Source organism: Propithecus coquereli, unplaced genomic scaffold (assembly GCF_000956105.1).
Source record: "Propithecus coquereli isolate 6110/MARCELLA unplaced genomic scaffold, Pcoq_1.0 Scaffold46, whole genome shotgun sequence".
NCBI lineage: Eukaryota > Metazoa > Chordata > Mammalia > Primates > Indriidae > Propithecus > Propithecus coquereli.
Window position 1 is genome coordinate 6792415 of NW_012150396.1, and position 19297 is coordinate 6811711.

The 19297-nt window shown below is 40.2% G+C and overlaps 1 protein-coding gene across 1 annotated transcript in view; it reads right to left on the reverse strand.

The window, feature by feature from the left end:
• Window positions 1-19297, reverse strand: part of GSTCD (glutathione S-transferase, C-terminal domain containing) — a 103410-nt gene that overhangs the window by 1157 nt on the left and 82956 nt on the right. Inside the window, exons 5-10 of the mRNA XM_012655088.1 lie at window positions 16439-16554; window positions 16237-16281; window positions 14109-14237; window positions 8158-8291; window positions 6385-6415; window positions 2841-2910 (exon numbers count right to left, since the gene is read on the reverse strand). Of these exons, the coding sequence (XP_012510542.1) occupies window positions 2841-2910; window positions 6385-6415; window positions 8158-8291; window positions 14109-14237; window positions 16237-16281; window positions 16439-16554 (525 nt within the window). The remainder of the gene's footprint in view (window positions 1-2840; window positions 2911-6384; window positions 6416-8157; window positions 8292-14108; window positions 14238-16236; window positions 16282-16438; window positions 16555-19297) is intronic.

Genomic DNA, 19297 nt, shown 5'->3' on the forward strand with positions numbered 1-19297 from the left:
CCAGTTTTCCTCAATAATTATAACAATGCCTTCACATTATTTTTAGATAATTTATTTGAATGGCAGTGGAAACCACTAAACTGAAACGGCTTCGGAAGTAAAGACAGGTAACTCAAGTAGAAAAGCTCTTCTGTGGAAAACGGAATCCTCACGGAAAAAAACAGTGGATGGTGAACTAAATCAGGAGGTAAGAATTGGCAATCAGAGAAGACTCCAGATGTCGATTTTGAACATTTTCCTTACAAGGACCCACCCCATGAAGGACGGGCTGAGTCAGAAGTGGCACGAAACGGGACGTCGAGAGCTCCGTTTGGGTGAAATCCTCCCCTCTTCATGAGCAGCCTGTGGCTGACATCCGTCTTTGCCCTTAAAATATTGTTCTTCCCTTAAGACCTCGGTAACTGTCTCCCCACCTACTTCTCAGTTTAAAATGGAACCTTCTCTGTCAGAACGGGATGCTCTACATTCCTTCCGTATCCACCCTGGGCTTACGCCGTAGCTCCTTTATCCTTGGCTTGGATCCCGGTCAGTCTCTCCTTCTCCATCATGTAGAACCATCTCATGTTTTCACATGTTGACGTGTCTTCACAACTGAAATCCCGCTGTTGGCAGCCTACCGATGCAGGCCTGGTGAATTCCCTAAAAATGTGCACAGAACACAGGAACGGGCCGCACGACGCAGAGATGGAGACGTCTGAGGGAGTCTATGGCTTTGGCTGAGTGTGAATCCTGCCACCTACCCCCACCCGCTTCCTGCCAGTGATTTTGCCAAATGACCCTCTTCCTCAACTCTAGCAACTTCCCTTCCAGCCCTTCTCCTTGGTGCGATGACTAAAATTCGCACCTACCACGTACCATGCACCGGGCTAATTACGCCTTCATTGAGTTGCTGTCATTCGAATGTGTTCTCCAAAAAACACGTGTTGAAAACTTAATCCCCAATGCGACCATGCTGGGAGGTGGTTAGGCCATGAGGGCGGAGTGAACGGATTAACGCTGTCGCCATGATAGTGGGTTCATTACTGAGAGTGTGGTTTCCTTATAAAGGACAAGCTCAGCCTCCTGTTCTCTCGCCAGGTGATGCCTTTTGCCATGTTGTGATGCAGCGAGAAGGCCCTCACCAGATGCCAGCCCCTTGACCTCGCACTTCCAGCCTCCAGAAACACGAGCCAGACAGATTTCTTCTGTTCATCATAAGTTACCGAGTCTGGTATTCCGTCATAGCGGCACAAAGCAGACTACGACATGGGTCTAGGGAGTGGAATTCTATCAGGGGTACATTTGACTAACTCAAAGTCTGGGGATAGGAAAAGGAGGAAGAAGAGGGAAAGAGAAAGAGAGGTTCCGAGCAGGAGAAAGCAAGCTCTCTCCACACGTCTACACCCAGAGGGTGAGAGAGAGAAGGGAACTGTTTGTTACTCGTCTCAGGTCCTGCAGGCCTCTTCAAGCGTGAGCATCTTGCTACACTGACTTTGATTTCCGAGTTGAAAGGTCACTATTTCTCCTGCGACACGCTCTCTGAATGCAGCTCAGCCAGAGAAACAACAGTCTGTTTTTATGTTGGAAAATGGGCTAAGTTGGAATTTTGGAGAGAAAGTATTAACATGATGGTGTCCAGTGTGGAGCTTCTCTGAATAATTTTTAAGATGAGTTTGGACTCTACACATTTATCTTAAATGCTGATTTTGGAAGCCGTGCTTGCAGTGCTGTGACTCCCGTGTGCTGGGAAGCGGTATTACCGAAGTGGGAAAGAGCTTCACGTACCGAGTCAAATAATTCGGAGTCATCGTGGGGCTCCGTCATCTGCCAGATGAAGGACCCCAGCAAGCTTCTGTTTCAGTTCTGTCATCATGAAAATGCAAATAACAGTACTTAGCCCATAAGAGTTTTTGTCAGAATTTACTGAGATAATAGGTGAGGGCATTTAGCTCAGGGCTTAAATGTGTGACTCTCAGATGCTATTATTCTTCTAAGTTCGATTTCTTTTTCTAAAGAGAAGTCTTCAATAAGTCAATTACTTAATGAACTTGAAATGTTCCTATGGGTCTTGCAATTTAGGAAATGCTTAATATTTCCAATGTTGAATACACTGGTCTATGATGAATAACGTATACCTTTTTCCTGAGGAAAAAATCATTATCATCCTTGTTCATACACATTTTAATGCATAAATTTTGGCACGTGTAGTTGACTTTTCTATCTTTATTATTTTCTTTTGTGGCTTTTGATAGACTTTGCAGTTTGTTCATAACAGTGGGAAAAAGGTTTATGAATAACAGGAATCCTACTCAGAGTACAGGCATTGAAAATGTATTTAGAAGTACTAACGTTAACCAAAATGGGATGAAATGTTACTATACTCACAAAGCCTTTTTAATATGGAGTAAGTTTTCTGGGAAGAACAAACTTTAGTTTCTTTGTTTTTTATATTTGAGACAGAGTCTGGCTCTGTTGCCCTGGCTAGAGTGCCGTGGCGTCAGCCTAGCTCACAGCAACCTCAAACTCCTGGGCTTAAACGATCCTCCTGCCTCAGCCTCCCGAGTAGCTGGGACTACAGGCATGCGCCACCATGCCCAGCTAATTTTTTTCTATGTTTAGTAGAGACAGGGTCTCGCTCTTCCTCAGGCTGGTCTCGAACTCCTGACCTTGAGCGATCCACCCACCTTGGCCTCCCAGAGTGCTAGGATTACAGGCGTGAGCCACCACGCCCGGCCCGAACTTTAGTTTCCCGCTAACTAATGGGCTTCTTGTGGACAAGTTTCCCCACACAGACCTGATCCACTCATTCCCAGGCATGCTGTACATAATCTGCTCAACAGCCGCTCTGTGCAAACACATACCTATGAGCCTTTGTTGGGGTGGAAGCTGGACAGCTGTCTGATCCGCAAATCTGCACAGAATCATGTGTTCCTAAAAGAGAAAGCAATAGCGTGTGGGTTTATTTTCATCTTCTCCTTCAAAGTTGTAAAAACGACGACAAAAAAACGATCCCATTTTTCTGGAGTTGAACACTGTTTAATTGAACAGCATGCTGCACAAATAGCACTTCTAGAAGAAGCAAGCTTTCAGAAGACGGCACTCGGGAATTTCTGCCTTCAAGTCTACTGCTCCTCGGATGTAGTTCTTAGCAACAGACGCACAGAAAGCCTCAGGGCCCTTCCGCCCAGTTGCTTTTAGCTGAAATATGAAAACATGGTTGTATTTTGCTATTGTAATGTGTTAAAAGACCTAAAGTTCACTTATGTTTTTCCTTTATAAAATTTATCTGAATCTCTGGAATGGGGCTCCAAGAAGACATGCGCAGTGGCTTTTCATCCTAGCAGAGGAAAAGGAAGCGTGCAGGTCACTGTCGGTGGCTTCTCTGGTTCTCGGGGTCCCCAGCAGGGTGCTGGCTGGTCCTTGACAATTTCCTGACTTTTCCCCCCGTCCCTCAGTCCCTTTAGGGGACAGAAACCTGGATCTCTCCCTCTTCCCTCCAAAAGCTGCAGGAGGGGTGCCCCTTTCTGTTATAAGATGAACTGTAAAGACCTCAGGGAATGGCAGGGGGATCATTACTTCTACTCAACAATTTTAGAAAAGCCTGAATTAATGACAAAAAAAGTCAAGAAAGCTTTAAAGGGACAGAGCTGACGAGTTTACACACCACTCTTAAATGTGCAGGTAGCCAGAGGGGACTGGTTAGGCAGAGCTGAAACAAACGCAGTGCTCCTAGTTCAGCCGTCCATTCAGAACAGCCGTGGTTTCCAAGTGTGTGTATGATCTCACCTGCCAGCTTGGCAAACAGGCTAAACTCAGATTCATCATCGGTGCCCTGAGCATTGTGTACATTAAATCTGAAGCCTCCATTTTTTAACAAGGTAAGTGAAATGATTGTGGCAATGCTGGTTTTTAAAAAGGATACTTTTTTTTTTTTTGAGACAAAATCTCGCTCTGTCACCCTGGGTAGAGTGCAGTGGTGTCATCATAGCTCACAGCAACCTCAAACTCCTGGGCTCAAGTGATCCTCCTGCCTCAGCCTCCCAAGTAGCTGGGACTACAGGCACAAGCCACCACGCCCAGCTAATTTTTTTCTATTTTTGGTATAGACTGGGGGTCTTGCTCTTGCTGGTCTCCAACTCCTGACTGCAAGCGATCCTCCCACCTGGGCCTCCCAGAGTGCTGGGATTACAGACACGAGCCACCATGCCTGGCCTAAAAAGGATATCTTTGTCTTAACTTTTATGCATTTTTTTTTTAAAAGGCATTTTAATGCTCGCGATAAAATTCAATGGCAACAGGTAGGAAATAAAATGGTTTGAATGAATAAGTTTTATTAAGCCCCCACAAATTAACTGGCATCAACAAAGGCACAGAAGAATAATTTAGAATTACATGATTTGAAGAAAAGGCAAGAAAAGCATGCCCCTTGTCCTCGTGGTGTTTGTAAATGAAGATCCATTTTATATAAATGTAATGTCAAGGCAATCATAACCTCAGGTAAGGTTCGATTCTCTTGTGCTGAGAAGTCCTACCATATTTTATTGGGATTGTTTGTGTGCATGTTCTCTTTAGCCGAAGTTAGGTTCCGACAGGGCAAGGCATGTAGCAGGTGCTCAGCCGAGGTTGCCGGCCCAGTTGAACTGTGAAGAAAACACTTCCAAAGCGACTCTCAAGACAGCTGGACACTAGGTCCTGAGACCTTAAAGACCAGGCAGCTTTTGGGGGTGCCGGAGAAAGAGACGGGGTAAAGATTACGAACTGGGGAACCGGGGAGGTTCTGCTCTCTGGAAGAGTCTGTGTGCCCAGCTTCACTCCAGAAACGTCACAGTTTTCCAGCCAACGAGACTGTGGGCACCCTGTCTCCTCGACACGCGCGGTTCTGTTCACACACCCCACCCTCCTGCTGTCTGCTTTACGGAGCGTCGCTCACGGAGGGAGCAGAGATGGAGGTCTGGCTTTTGGTTTCGTTTTCCCGGGTTCATTTTCTACTTTATGGAAATGACCTTCAGAAAGACAGAGTGTTCAAATCTTATGCAAATAGTTTCTGGGGTCTTAATGTCCCCCCTGAATTGTGCAGTTCCCTAGGACATGAAAACTTCTAATCTTGCAGGCGAACGTCAGCGACGAGAGCACGAACACTCAAGTCCCCCCCTCTCCATAGGGACCCGTGCACAGTGCGCGGGGCGGGTGGGGCAGAGGCCGGGAAGGGGAGGAAGGCGCGGGTGGCAGGGAGGGTGGGAGACAGAGTTGGAGGTGGCCGCGTCAGAGCCGTGAAGTTATTATATAAAGAAGAGGCGAAGCAGACACAGCTGCCAGGTGACAGAAATGAACATTTTGAGGTCACTGCACATCACCATTTCACTGTTTGAGGAAGGTAAAATTCCTAAAACGCAGCGGCTGGCATGTAAACGAGACTGTATGTTTTTAGTGAGTCTGTTCAAAAATTATAACTAACTAAACTAAGAATCCAAACTAACAACTTCTAATAGAATGCTTTTTTTTTTTTCAAATATTATTATTTCTTAGATTGTATCAGGTCATGTTATTGACCAATTAATTGGCTAGTGGTGATAGTCAGGAAGTTGGAAACTGTTTTTGCTCATATTGGAGACTCAAGACTATGCCATGTTCTGACTGCTTTTGGGAGACAGCTCTCCGTGGGTCTGTTGTGTTTCTTTGTGTCTTGTAAGCAGAGGCGCTGCCTGTCTTTGTGCCAGATCCGGGTTGGCAAACTGTGGCCAGGCCAAATCCAGCTATGATCTGTTTTCCTGTGGCTTGCAAGTTAAGAGAGGTTTTGTTTCTAAAGGGTTGTAAATCAACAATGATGACGACAACAAGAACAATGAAGAAGACTATGGGGGTGGGGGGAGGGGGTGGATTTGTGATTCGTATGTGGCCAGCACAGCTAAAATATCTACTGTCTGACCTTTTACAGAAATATTAGCCTCTGTTCCAGATTATCTTTTCCAGCATGTTTACAGGGTGAGCAGCCTTGGAAAGTGTGGACAGTGTCTCCCTCTGAAAAAAAGGCAAGGGGTAACCCGGGGAAAACGGGCCCCAAGGCGGCAAAAGCAAAAGGAACCGAACCCGGCCACCGCTGTTGCTGTGGCAACAAACTCTTTTGCCTCTGACTTAGGAGTCTCCTGTCTCTTGCCAGCATCCACTGTGGCAGGCTACCTTTCTAGTTTGCAAGTAAAGACCTCAAACCCTTCGCAAATCTTGCCAACTACTTGATGAGTTAATCTGGATTGGGAAAGAAAAAGAAAAAAAAAAAAGCCATATTAGGTGTTCATGAGTAATTCAAATATAACTATAGATTATCTGCTCCATTAGGAATTTGAGAGGGAAGACCACAAAGACAGGATCAAAGAACATATTAAGACATCTACATCTTTTTGAGTTTACCTTGTATGATAAAGTTTTCTTGAATTGTTCACTGAAATAGAAAAAAAAAGGGGATTAGTTATCATTCTAAATACCAAGTATTAAGAGTAAAATAATCCTGAAGAAACTAAATTATAAACAAAAATATATATTGTATCTGAAGAGTATAAAATGATATCCTGAAGTAAAACCTACGCTAGTTTGAAATGTCTTTATAAAAAGATAAAAAAACGCATGTCATCACTATGTTATTAATTTTAAAGATTTTCTTTCACAGATTGTTCACACAGTGAGAGAAGCACACCCAGATTTTTTCTCTCCCCCTCATGGGAACACACAGATCCAGGTGTTTCAATACATTGAACACATCTGATGCTAAATTTATCAGGGCCAGTTCGTTTGAAATGATTACTTGTTTCCACATATTATAGGAAGAGTATGGTATTTATAAACTTTCAACTCTGTCTTTAGTGACTGAGATAGGTCTTCTACACAAGATAACAGTTCCAAGGGTAAGGGAAGAAAATGTTAGTAAATCTATAGGGTGTGAAAAAGTTGACTCTAAATTGAAACTTTCAAATAGGTTAAGTTAGACGATAGGCTGAACAAGGCCAACTAGCATTCTTACGAATCTTTACAGTGCTAGACTTACAAACTCCTTGACGAGTTGTAAAAATATACATTTTATCAGTACAGATGTAGAATAAAATGAAATTTCTACTACTTAATTCAAAGCCTCAAGTTTTATTTTATTTTTTGTTTTTCAATAGTTCCTTTGGTTTTTTTCCAACTTGTTGCAAATTTTGGTAAAGAATAAAACAATAAAAGATAAAGAAGATGATTACTTGTATTTTGTTACTTTAAATTACTTATGTAGAAGTCTTTAATATAATTTCTAACGGAAATTTTCTAAGGTTTTTTTTTTAAAGTAATGATGCAACTGATCAAGAAGTCTTTTTTGGCATACTGTAGGATAGATTTTCTAAAACTAACATGTTTAATCTACCCCATAATTAAAATGATCATCATGATTCTCTGTGACTATGAATCAGACAGTGAAAATGTCATAAGCACCAAGAGGACGGCCTTCCAATAAGTTGGGTCAAAGGAGTAAGAATTAAAATATCTCCCTCTTCTATGCTGGACAAGAAGGACTATAAATCGGCCACCAATCTTGCAGATTAATCGTCAACACCCAGAGGCAGTATTTAAAAATACTGATGCTACTCCTGTCAGTAGCAACAGTTCACATGTATTGAGTGCTTACTGTATACCATTTCTAAGAGCTTTGCACTTCTCATCAAATTCTCACAAAAACCTTGAGGTAGTTACTATTATAACCCTCATTTGGGAGGTGAGAAAACACAGGCAAAAAGAGTTTAAGTCACTTCCTGAGGGGGAACAACTCATAAACCGATGCAGGGGCTGCACTTGCTGGGAGGTAGAATACTCCAGCCCCAGACACTGAACCGCTACAGTCCATGCCTCTCGTGGATGACGGTTTTAATTTCGTTTAAAAGCACACAGAGAAGTGCCGAAGCTGACAGACTTCTAGGCGGCTGATTCCTAGGTAGATTCGCTTCTAGATTTCAGCAAGAGCTGGATTCAGGAGAAAAATCAGGGACAGACATAAAGGAGACCCTCTCTTCCTTGCACAATCTGTAAACAATATTTGCCATTGTGCAGAGAGGAAATGAGTCACAAATGAAATCTCATTGCAGCTTTATGTCAAACAGGCTTCACGTGGCTGCTTTACCCCCATATGGGTGTCTTGGGCAGAACACTGAATGTCACCTTTTTGGGAAGCTAAATCTCGAGGTGTTCTGGATGAAACCGTAACAGCAAGGGCATGTGACGAAGGAAGCCCGTATCCGGACGCAGTGCTCGATCACCATGTCTGTGGCCACCCCGCAAGCGTGCAACGCCACCTGGAGAATAAAGCCAGACCTCAGCACTGAGTTCTTTCTTAACTAACGGTGCGACTTCGGCGCCTTTTAAATAGTTCTCGTTCGGACGTACCGAAGGACTGCTAGGCTGTTCATATTAATGAAGAAAATTAAGCAAAGCTGAAAGGTTACAAACGGAATACTGCAAAAGAAGCGTAAGATTCACTCAGTGGGAAATCTGACACAATTTTAACATGGAAAATTTAATGTATATACATGTCTAAACTAGTGCTTTTGCTGATGATGAATTTAGTTCAGTTGTAGCATGTGCCAAGAACAGCAGACATGAAATGAGAATTTCTAGTCTAGAACTCTGCGTGGCTATGTGGCCCTGGGCCTCAGTCTCCTTAACTATAACTATGGGTAACAAAACTGACATATCACAGTGTTGCAAAAGTTAAATAAAAGTATATTTGAAAACACTTTTTCGAATGCTATATGAATATAATCTTAATAGCCTTATATTTAAAAAACTGATTAAAAATCATATTTATGTATTAGTAGTACCCTTCAAGGTATTTTCGTATACTGACAATACATTGAATGATCAATTACATGCACTGCTTGCAATAGGCTTATCAACAAAGGAAAGAATAAAGCTATGAATTTTTGAGTGGGGCTTCAATAATTCGTGAAAATAAAAATAACTCTAAAACATTCGAAACACACATCCTTAAATATAGCTATACTTACGACAAGTCTAAAGCAGCAATTATGAAAAGTATTAGGCTAAAGAAAGCAAAATAGAACTCTAAGAAGGAAAATCAGATGTGGGGATCCTAAAAGATGAAAAACCTACATTACATTTTGCCGGAGAGATTCTCACAACTCCGTTCCATTCTGGACAGAGACAAACCGCACTGGATTAGAATCTTTCCTTCCAAGGACAGACAGAGCTCGCCAGCCTTGGGGTAGGGAGGAGCTCTCCAGGTGGAGAGGAGGTTTTCTGGAAATTTCTGGATGTAAAGTCTTATAAGCCAGATTCCCTTTTTGAATGAGAAAGTTAAGAACAATACTATGTTGGGAGGAGGAAAGCAAGACCTCTGTTCTCACCCCTCTCCTGCATCCCCCCGTCCTTCCAGCCTGACGTGGCTCACACAGAAGTCGACAACCTCCGACCGCTGTCACCCACCTGCCCCGTTTCTCTCCGAAGACCGAGCCTAGGAAGGCAGCCACCCGGTGAAGGCAGCGACGACGACAGGGAAAGGAGAAGCAAAGGACATTGACTTCTCCCCTGCCCCTTTATTTAGCCAGCTTTTCAGAGTAAAAATCAGACTCGCCCTTAATTTCCTGAGTAGCCGGAGAAAATCTCATAATGACGATGACAGACGCATTTTCCCCTGGAGGGAAAGCAGTGAGCACTGACACTGAGCGTCCCTTCTGTGCTGGGTGGTGGCTCGCAGAGCTGCGCTCACAACACCGGAAGATTTTATTTTCTCCGTTTTAGAAATGAGGAGGCTGAGACTTGGGGAAATTAAGAGCTTGCCCACAACAGAACAGCTGCCGAGGGGCAGGATCTTGACCCCGAATCCCAACCTCACGCGTTAATCACATCGGGCTGCTTCTCTGCAAAACCCTCTTGAGGCTCTGAATGAAGAAAAGGTTAGAGAATGTACGTTTCCGAGTCTCTCTGTACTTAGGTCCACATTCCTTTCGCTACATCAAAAGATTACGTTTATTTCCCTCGTTTAAACAAAATAACTAAATCGAAGAACTATTCGCAAAATAGTTTATAGATAATATCATAATTGTCTCCTAGTAATAGATTTTAGGTCTAAAGGCTTTACTGCATGACATACTTCTAGTTCCCATTGTCATTAAATGCAAGTTGAAAATAACCGGCAAATAATGAAGAGAGATATAGGTCAATGTTACCATTTGATACAGAGATTTAGCATACAATTAAGGCGGTATTTCAGGCCAGGAGAGAAAAGATGGACTTTTTAATAAGTGTTGGGTTAACCTTGTAGCCACATAAAAATAAAAATTAGATCTTTTCCTCTCACCACATAAGAAATACATTTCAAATGGACTAGAGATTTAAAATGTGACAAGTAAGACATGAGTGAATTCCTCCACCACCAAAGGGAGTAGGAAATAATTTTTAACTATGGCTGAAAAATCCTTATACAATAAGGGATAAACTTAATAAATTTGATAAAATAAAAATTTTTCAAAAAACATTTGAAGGGCAAAAAAAAAAAAATCCATAAGTAAAAAGACAAATGATAAAGTAGGAAAAAATTTACAACTTATAGCATAAACAAAAGGTTTATATCCCTAATATTACAACAAGCTTCTAAAAATAAAGAAAAAGCCCAATAATATGATGGCAATATGAGCAAGAGATATGAACAAACAGTTCACAAACAAAAACATGCAAATAGTCCTTAAATAAAAGTTGGTCAATATCGCTCAAAATAAGAGAAATAAATACTTAAACTATATTAAGATACTATTTATCACCCATTACAGTGGCAAAACCCTAAAATTTGGCCGGGCCGGTGGCTCACGCCTGTAATCCTAGCTCTCTGGGAGGCCGAGGTGGGTGGATTGTTTGAGCTCAGGAGTTCGAAACCAGCCTGAGCAAGAGCGAGACCCCGTCTCTACTAAAAATAGAAAGAAATTAATTGGACAACTAAAAATATATAGAAAAAATTAGCCGGGCATGGTGGTGTGTGCCTGTAGTCCCAGCTACTCGGGAGGCTGAGGCAGGAGGATCGCTTGAGCCCAGGAGTTTGAGGTTGCTGTGAGCTAGGCTGACGCCACGGCACTCACTCTAGCCTGGACAACAAAGCAAGACTCTGTCTCAAACAAACAAACAAAAAAAAACCCTAAAATTTGATAGCAGTCTATCGGTCGGGCTGCAGGGAAACAGATACTGTCATGCATTGCTGGTGGGAATACAAAAACGTCACAGCCCACTGAGGGGAAGTGTAGCGATATCTAGCAAGATGACATAAGCAATATGCAATCTCACTTCCAGAAATCTACCCAAGAGACACACTAGCAAAAATATAAAAATATCTATCCACTGAGGCAATATTTGAAATAACAACAAAATGCAGATAACCCAATTTTCCACTGGCGGAGGACTGACGGAATAAACACAACAGAGTGCCCTGCTGCTCTCAAAAGGAAGGAGGACTCTCTCTGTGCCCAGCCGCGGAGCGATCTCCGGGAGATATTGTTAAATGAAAAGCCATGCTAAAAAATTCTCGAGCTATTTCGAGCAGTCACCACTGGTGGTTGTGCTGTGTGTGTCTAGTACCTGGTATGTATATTGTGGACTAAAACAAAAAAAACGCTGGCGCCATGAAGAAACAGAGATATTAATTTTTTTAGCGTAGGAGAAAGAAGAGGTAAAAGAAAAATGAGGCAAAGGTACGACCCCATTCTCCTGAATTTAAATTGGAAGTTGTCAGTATGAACTCATGCGTTTGTTAAAAAAAAAAAAACAAACAAAAAAAAACTGTTGCCTGGCTCAGATCACTGAAAAGCCTAGAAACAGAGACCAAACCAGCAGCAATGACCATCCCTAGAACCGAGATTTCAGTATGCATATATCACATTTCGTTTCCCATTCACCTGTGGATCGAGACTTGGCTTGGTGCCACCTCTTGGCTGTTGGGAATAGTGCTGATATGAACCAGAGTGTGCAAACATCTAAGTAGGTGTCACTTTGAGATGAGAAAATTTAGGCACAGAGAGGTTAAGCAACTTGTCTAAGGTCACACAACAAATTAAGGATCCCGACTCAGATAGTTTGGGCCTTTGGCCCTGGATACTCTTTACAAATATACTCTTTTATTTTATTTTGTTCATCTCACTCATGCTAACTATCTTCTGAAATGACACCATCAGAGGGAACTAGCACGTATTCAGTACTTACTAGATATCAAAGTCTTTACATAGATTTCCTTCTTGATTTAACCCTTTTTTGCTTTTTCTTGATTTGATACTTTAAGTAGCTCTTATGATCTCCATTGACAATAACATGTCCAAGGTCCTGAGCTAGCGAGCATTCCAGATGAACTCTGACTCCAAGTCTGGCTCCGAACCTCACACTCTTCCCATTAGTCAGACCATGCCCTCCTCACTCAGCATCTTTGGAGCGGGAAGGAGTCTCAGAGACTAATTTTTTTTTTAATAAACAATTTCTAGGTATCACTCTTAGGCTCACCACTGACTAATAAGAAAAAAGTTGTAAATTATATGCTAGTCAAACATAAAGGAGGGGACAAAGGAAGACAGGGACAAAGATAAATGCATCTAATATTTTTTCTTGAGCCATTCCTATCCAAGATGCATGACATCTAATTTCTAATTACATTTCAAGCATTTGACCCAGAGACTTTGTTAATACAATATGCATAGGCTAGATAAATGTATTAATATAATACAGGATATTCCACTGGTAGAAAAAGCATCAAAACATAGACTATTATGAATAGTATCCAGCGGAGGCTGATGTGCTGGAGGGGAAACCACATTTAGCTGACGTGACTTAGCTGACATCACGGCACACAACCGTGTCACCAACTGACCCAAAGAATTAAGAATTGTAGTTTTCAAATAGTCAGTTTCTGATCATCTACCCTTTTCTCTATATATATACTGAATTCCAATAAGAGATAAAAATTAAAGTTGTAAAATTATCTGTTGGCCAAGGTAATGCGTATTCCTAAGTAAATGTAAATGCTATGGATCCAGATAGATGCTACAGAATTAATGGATTATAAATGAAACACCTTTCCTTTATATTTTCTTACTTCAGTTTACCTATACATGATATAAATTCTAAGTACAATACTCATCCTATCGTGTAAACCATTGAAATAAAACTGAACAGCCAAGAAACCTCAACTGCATGTCTTTGTTACATGCAGTAGCCAGTAAATTAAATTAATCATCACTTACTCTCATAATGCTTTTCACCTGGCAGCTTACAAGGCAAGACTCTAGACAAATTGACAAAATATATTTTCATTCTTAGAGAAAGAAAAGGGTACAGTTGCTTCTTAGAGAAAAGAGTATATGTTGATTCTGACTATAAGGCATATTTTGAAATAAAATAAGCCTATGCTTTATTCATGCCTCGAAAGGCACGTATTTGTGATTCTAACAGAATCACAACACCTTTATGAAACTCAAATTCCACAGGACAGCACAGAATTTTGGTTTCAAATGATCAGGTAGAATCACATATCTTAGGTCTTTCTAGTAATATCAAATAATAACAATTTAATCAAAGGGCCTAGAAACATGATCAACATAATTTCTATCTCTCAGAAGCTATAAATACACGTAGATATCAAATCTCAGCTAAAGAAAATATTATCTAAAGGCAACATTAGTATTTAGAGGTTACTAACAAGTTATTTTTCTTTTCTTATCTTCTTTGTTATTTTTCTCTCTTTGTCTTCTAAAAATGCAGAATAAACCAAAGCAAGTCATCTTCATTAGAATTCATACGTTCAATCATTAACCATATTAAAGCGCTTACTATGTGCCAAACATTGCTCTAAGGCAAAAGCACTGGGAATGCCCTAGGAGGAAAATAAAGTTCTTATCTGGTGGAGAAGCCAATGTTATCTCTATCAAGCAATCATAAAGTGCTATGAATAAAATAATATTCACATGCTACATATACTTTATAGAAAATGTAAGTATAGAGGGTTGCAGATTTCTTTGTTTACCAAAGAATTTAAAATCAACTCCCTCACTTACTCTAAGGCATATATCAATAATTTTTCTTGCTTATCTAATTAAAGAAATTGAAATTGTTTAATTACTTACCCCAATATTAAACATCCCTGTAAAATATTCCATATTTGCTTGAATGAACCAAATGTTGTTTAAACCTAGTTCGTCACTTCTCTTCTTAGCACGAATTAATGATAATTCCTTGTTTTCTATTAACGTGACCTAGGTTTCACCAAGGAAACAATAGTACATTCAATAACATAATTCAGGCACTGGGACAAAGCTTTGTTACTGTATTTCACGGTTTTAAGAATATAGGACATATCATATTGATCCTTTATCCTGTGCCAGGAAGTACGCCAGATAACCCGGTACAAAAATGAAAACTGAAAGATCCTTGAATGGTTCTTACGGTACAGTGATGTGAGTGAAAACGCAATGATAATACAGTGTGACGAGTGTTGAATGAAATACAAGTAATATGTGACGGGAGTAGTCACATTTGATGACTAAGGAAGGTTTTCACGGAAGTAACATACGAACAGAGGCCTGAAAAGCAAATACAAATCAGCTGGGGGAATAGAAGAGTGTTTCAGGCGGAAAGAGGGAAACACGTAGGAAGGCCCGAGGTCAGAAAGAGCAGGTGTCTGAAGACCTGAGAAACTTGGTATAGCTGGGCCACAGTGTGTCTGATGGTGACAGTGGGGACAGGGACAGGGAGTGGAGCGTGGACTTGAGGCTGGAGAGGTGAACAGGAGCCGGAGCACACATTTACAGTAAAAGCACTTTCCGTAGCCTGCACCGTTCGCTGTGGATTGGCGGGGCGGGGCAGAAGGCAGGGGACCAGCGGGGAGTTTCCAAAAGTCACGCAGGTGGAGAAGCTGGTTTGGATGTTGAAAAATGGGCAGAATGAAGTCACTTTCATCACTATCATTTCTAGTTCTTATTTTGTCCTCATACAAAAATCCTGGGTCCCTGTGTATAAAAAGCCTGTTAGAGTATTTTGGTGTCAAAGGCTTTCTGGCCTTTATTTTAACCATTTTCAGTTTCAACCTATCTAAGCTTCCAGGAAACCACCAGGAAGGGAAAAAAGACATTAACTCCATCCCTGACTCTGCTTCTCAGGACTTTACTCTGTGAGCTCTCTTCTTCTTACTCAGTCATGAAATTGTTGCTTCCCTTAATAATAAAACAGACACCCGCTTCTCCTTCCAGATTCCTTATTTATTTTCCTGTTTATTCTCTAAGAAGAGAAAAGAACAACACACCCCCACACACCCTCAGACACCAATCATTCTGTGCCATGTCATTCTGGCCAGTTTATCTATCAGTTTTTCCACATTTTTCCTTCCAAAAGTATTCACTGTAAAGAACTCACACCTTCCAGAGAGCTCACAAGCAAAGACTCTGCCCCAGTTGAATCTGTGTTTGGAAAAAGAACAGATGACCCTTCCCCTAAGACTTTTATGTTACAAGATGGTCACTGTGAGGAATTGATCTAACACGGCGGAAGACTAAAAACAGAGCAAACTGCTAACAAACCCTGGCAATGGTTGCATAAATTATGGCACATTTACTTAAAAACATATTATATGGTCACAAAATACGATGATACGTAAAATTACTACCAATAGGTAAAACATTTATGATATAACACTGAGCGAAAGCAGGGGACTATAACTGTATTTGCATTTTTAGAATTTGCAGCAATAAACGTCCATATGGACAAGGACTTAATGAGAACAAGAAAAGAACAGCGTTTGATGGATCAGGATGGTAGGTTTTGGGTTTATTGGTTTGTTTTTTTTCTTTAAAAAATTTTATTATTGTTACAATATTGATGCAGTGCATCGAAAATAAGATACCAAAAGAACATGCTCAGCAAGTTTCAGAAGCCAGTATTTCCATTTAAAATTATGTTGGAAATTAAAATCGTTGAATCATAATTATTTTATATAAAAATGGAATAGTTATTTCTTTTTAAAATTATTAAAGCATACAAGGCTTTTTAAAAATTGGTAACTGCTTTGTGGTCCTACTTTATTTATTTTTCCCTTAAGATTCTGAGTCTTAGAAGTTTACTTCAAAGAAACAAAAATGCCTATGCCATGTTTGACTTGGGTAAACGACCAGAAACTCAAGGAGCGAGGGCAACCCAGATTCGGCTGGCTGAACTGCAGAGTGTTTCCGTGTTTCCTTTTACCTACTATTCAGGTGTTACCTGGCAGGACGGCAGCATGTGAGCGAGGACGATCCCAACGTGGCCCTGAAAAGTCAGTGAAAGAAACAAGTTAACCTTCGTCCCGTGGCTTTTGCTCAGTCTGAGACGAAAATCTTGCCAAATAAGAACAGGACCTTGAATGTCATACAGCAAAGGAACAGTCTCAGAAAGGCTATAAATGACAAAAGAGGAGATATCATACCCCACCGCTGCAGAAATCCACGATTCTGTCACCAGGCTTGGCCTGATTTGTCACTACGTAAACGAGGTTGTTTAACTGTTGCTGCTTCCTCAAAGCTCGGTCGATGGACATTTTGCCTGGGAAAGACAAGAGATAAAGAACGTGAAACATTATATATTGTCAGGGGCCAAGGAGACACACTTAGAATGGGCTGCCAGTCTAGGAGAGGAGGAGGAGGAGCATAAACACACACACACACACACACAGCGGAATGAATCACAGATTCCACATAACCGACCACGAGACGACTAGAGAACTGGAACTCTGAGATGAACTCTATTTTTGCTTATTTCACTTTTATTTCTATCCAACTTTTCTTTCAACGGCCCCTGAAAGAAAATCTATGGAAAAAACACATCTTCTAAAAAGTGTGAAACATTAAGTTCAGAGTCGTAAATAAAGAGTTCAACAAATGTTGGGTCAGTGGCAGACAGTAACAGCAATCGTCTTCTCCTTTTCTCTCCCCCAGACACATACTGTAAAGATCACCTAATTTCAACACACTGCTAAAATCTCCTTAGAGGAAGGTCTATAATAATTAAAAACATTTTTATTATTTAACTGATACATCCTTGAACTCTTCATTCTTCTGGGCAGGACACCTGCAAACCTTGGAACATCAGTGTTCCATCGTCTGAAATACAATCAGTGGTTATTGTATTTAGAGAGAAATTAGATTTTCCCTTTTCTGCTTTGAAGCTTCCTTTCCTCATGAGTCAGACATAGAAATTTAATGCAATTAGAGATTAAAGATAGGGCATTTCCAAGTATGAAATGCCTTAGGCAAAAACCACTAGTCAAGTCCACGAAAATATCTTTGGAAGAATGAATGAAATTATTTGTTTTTACATATTTCAAGCACATTCTTTATAAGAGCAAGATTAAGAAAATGTCAGAGAGCAGATTTTAGTGATACAGATAAAAGGGAAAACCCAGATAATCTTTTTGGTTTGATCAAATATTATTTAAAGATACCAAGGTTTCCTTGCTCCATTTTCTCAGAAAAACAGCATGGCTTTTTTCTTTTCTTCTCTTTTCTGTTTTTCTTTTTTCTTATGTTATTAAATTTAATAAAAAACACTGTGAATATGTTTTTTAAGGAAAAAATTTAAAATGTGGATAAAAAAGATCTAGATGAGGAAAAAATTCATAATCTCATAATTGAGCCACATTTTGTATATATGTAGGGCACTTCCAGCTATATTCATAAATTCTTAATTTTCTAGATAGCATATAAAACATCGTGTTATAAAAATCTTTCCAAGTCAGAGTGTTTCTATCCTATACATTTTAATGACTGTATAGTATTCCACTGACGATACACACCATAATTTATGTAACTAATTTCCTATTGTGATGATGTGATCATCATCATGCAGCAGATTCTTTGGTTGCATTCTTAATTATTTACCAGAAACTAATGTAAATTTCAAACATGAAGGACATTGAAGTCAATAGTCTGGTGACTTCCTTGGTGAAAACAGTGTCATGTAGCTTTTAAATGAATTATCTTCATTTTCCTCTAATAACTGTAAAAACCCCTGTCATCCCACCCTTCACGGGTAATCGCTCCTAAGGATTTCATTGTGACAATTTCCAAGCATATAGCAGAGCTGGAAGAGTCTTACGGTGAATGCCTCTATACCCTCCGTCTAGATTCTACTTAAATTGACAACTTATTATACTGGTTTACCATACTTCCATCCATCCATCCATCCATCCACCCCTCTATTCATCCAAATATACCTTATATTTTTTTATGGCAATACAGTTTTAATTTGGAGGAGCGAGAATAAGAGCAAGGAAGAGGAGGGGAGAGGGAGGCTACGAAGGGAAAAAAGGAAAATACAGGGAGGCTCTCTGGAGAGCGAGAGTCACGAACACTGCTATTACATGCAGCCACCATGAGGCAGGGAATGAGCACAAGCTCTTCTGTCTTTGGTCTGTTTGTGGATTTCCTAACAGTTGCTACCCGAAAAATTTTCATAGAACAAAGTCAAAAGTAATTATCTTTTTGTTAATAACAAGGACATAGAAAAAGAAAATTTATTAAATGGACTATATACTAGCAAGTTCTATACTATATTTCTAGTAGAAATTTACAATTACTTCCTTAGGTCTGTTTTATAAGCAAATATTGACGAAGATCTATTTTTCTTGCTAAGACTGCATCTTTGCATATGAAAAAAAATCCATGCTGAAAGGAAGGTTGAAGGCAAAGAAATACTTTTCAGAGTTGTAAGTAAAGCCACACATAGTATTCACAGAGATTGAGCTAAAAATACGGCAGCAACATGCCCGGATGCTTCATGAAAACACTTTCTCTAATAAAGCATTCCCCTTTTCTCCATTCCAGTTCCATAAATATTGTGCAGCTCCTGGAAGCACAAACAGGATCTCGAATATGTTCAACAAGGTAAAAAAGTGGTATTGGGATATGGTATTAATTTAAAAATCACATGCTATTTTCTATTTTTATCCAGTACCCTTGTGCCTGAGATATCATTTACAAGCATAAAATTACAATCTACTTTGAGCTTGACCAAAATGATGGTTTTTTAGGTGTCAAGGAAAAGAAACCCAAGTGTAGAATGTTTTAACACAAATGGTGTCATTTGTTCTGTGATGTAATTCTGCGGTGGAGTCTTGTCTTTGTCTAATCCACGTTAGGAGGTACTAGCTTATTTGGACAAATTCAATGCTGTTTGCATTGCCCAAAAAGAAAAGTACAAAGGTAAAAGGGCCAATGTTTAAGCAAGGAGGAAGCCATGTTGAAACACCAGCAGTTTTGGTTGGTCCAAAACATCAAATAATGCAAAA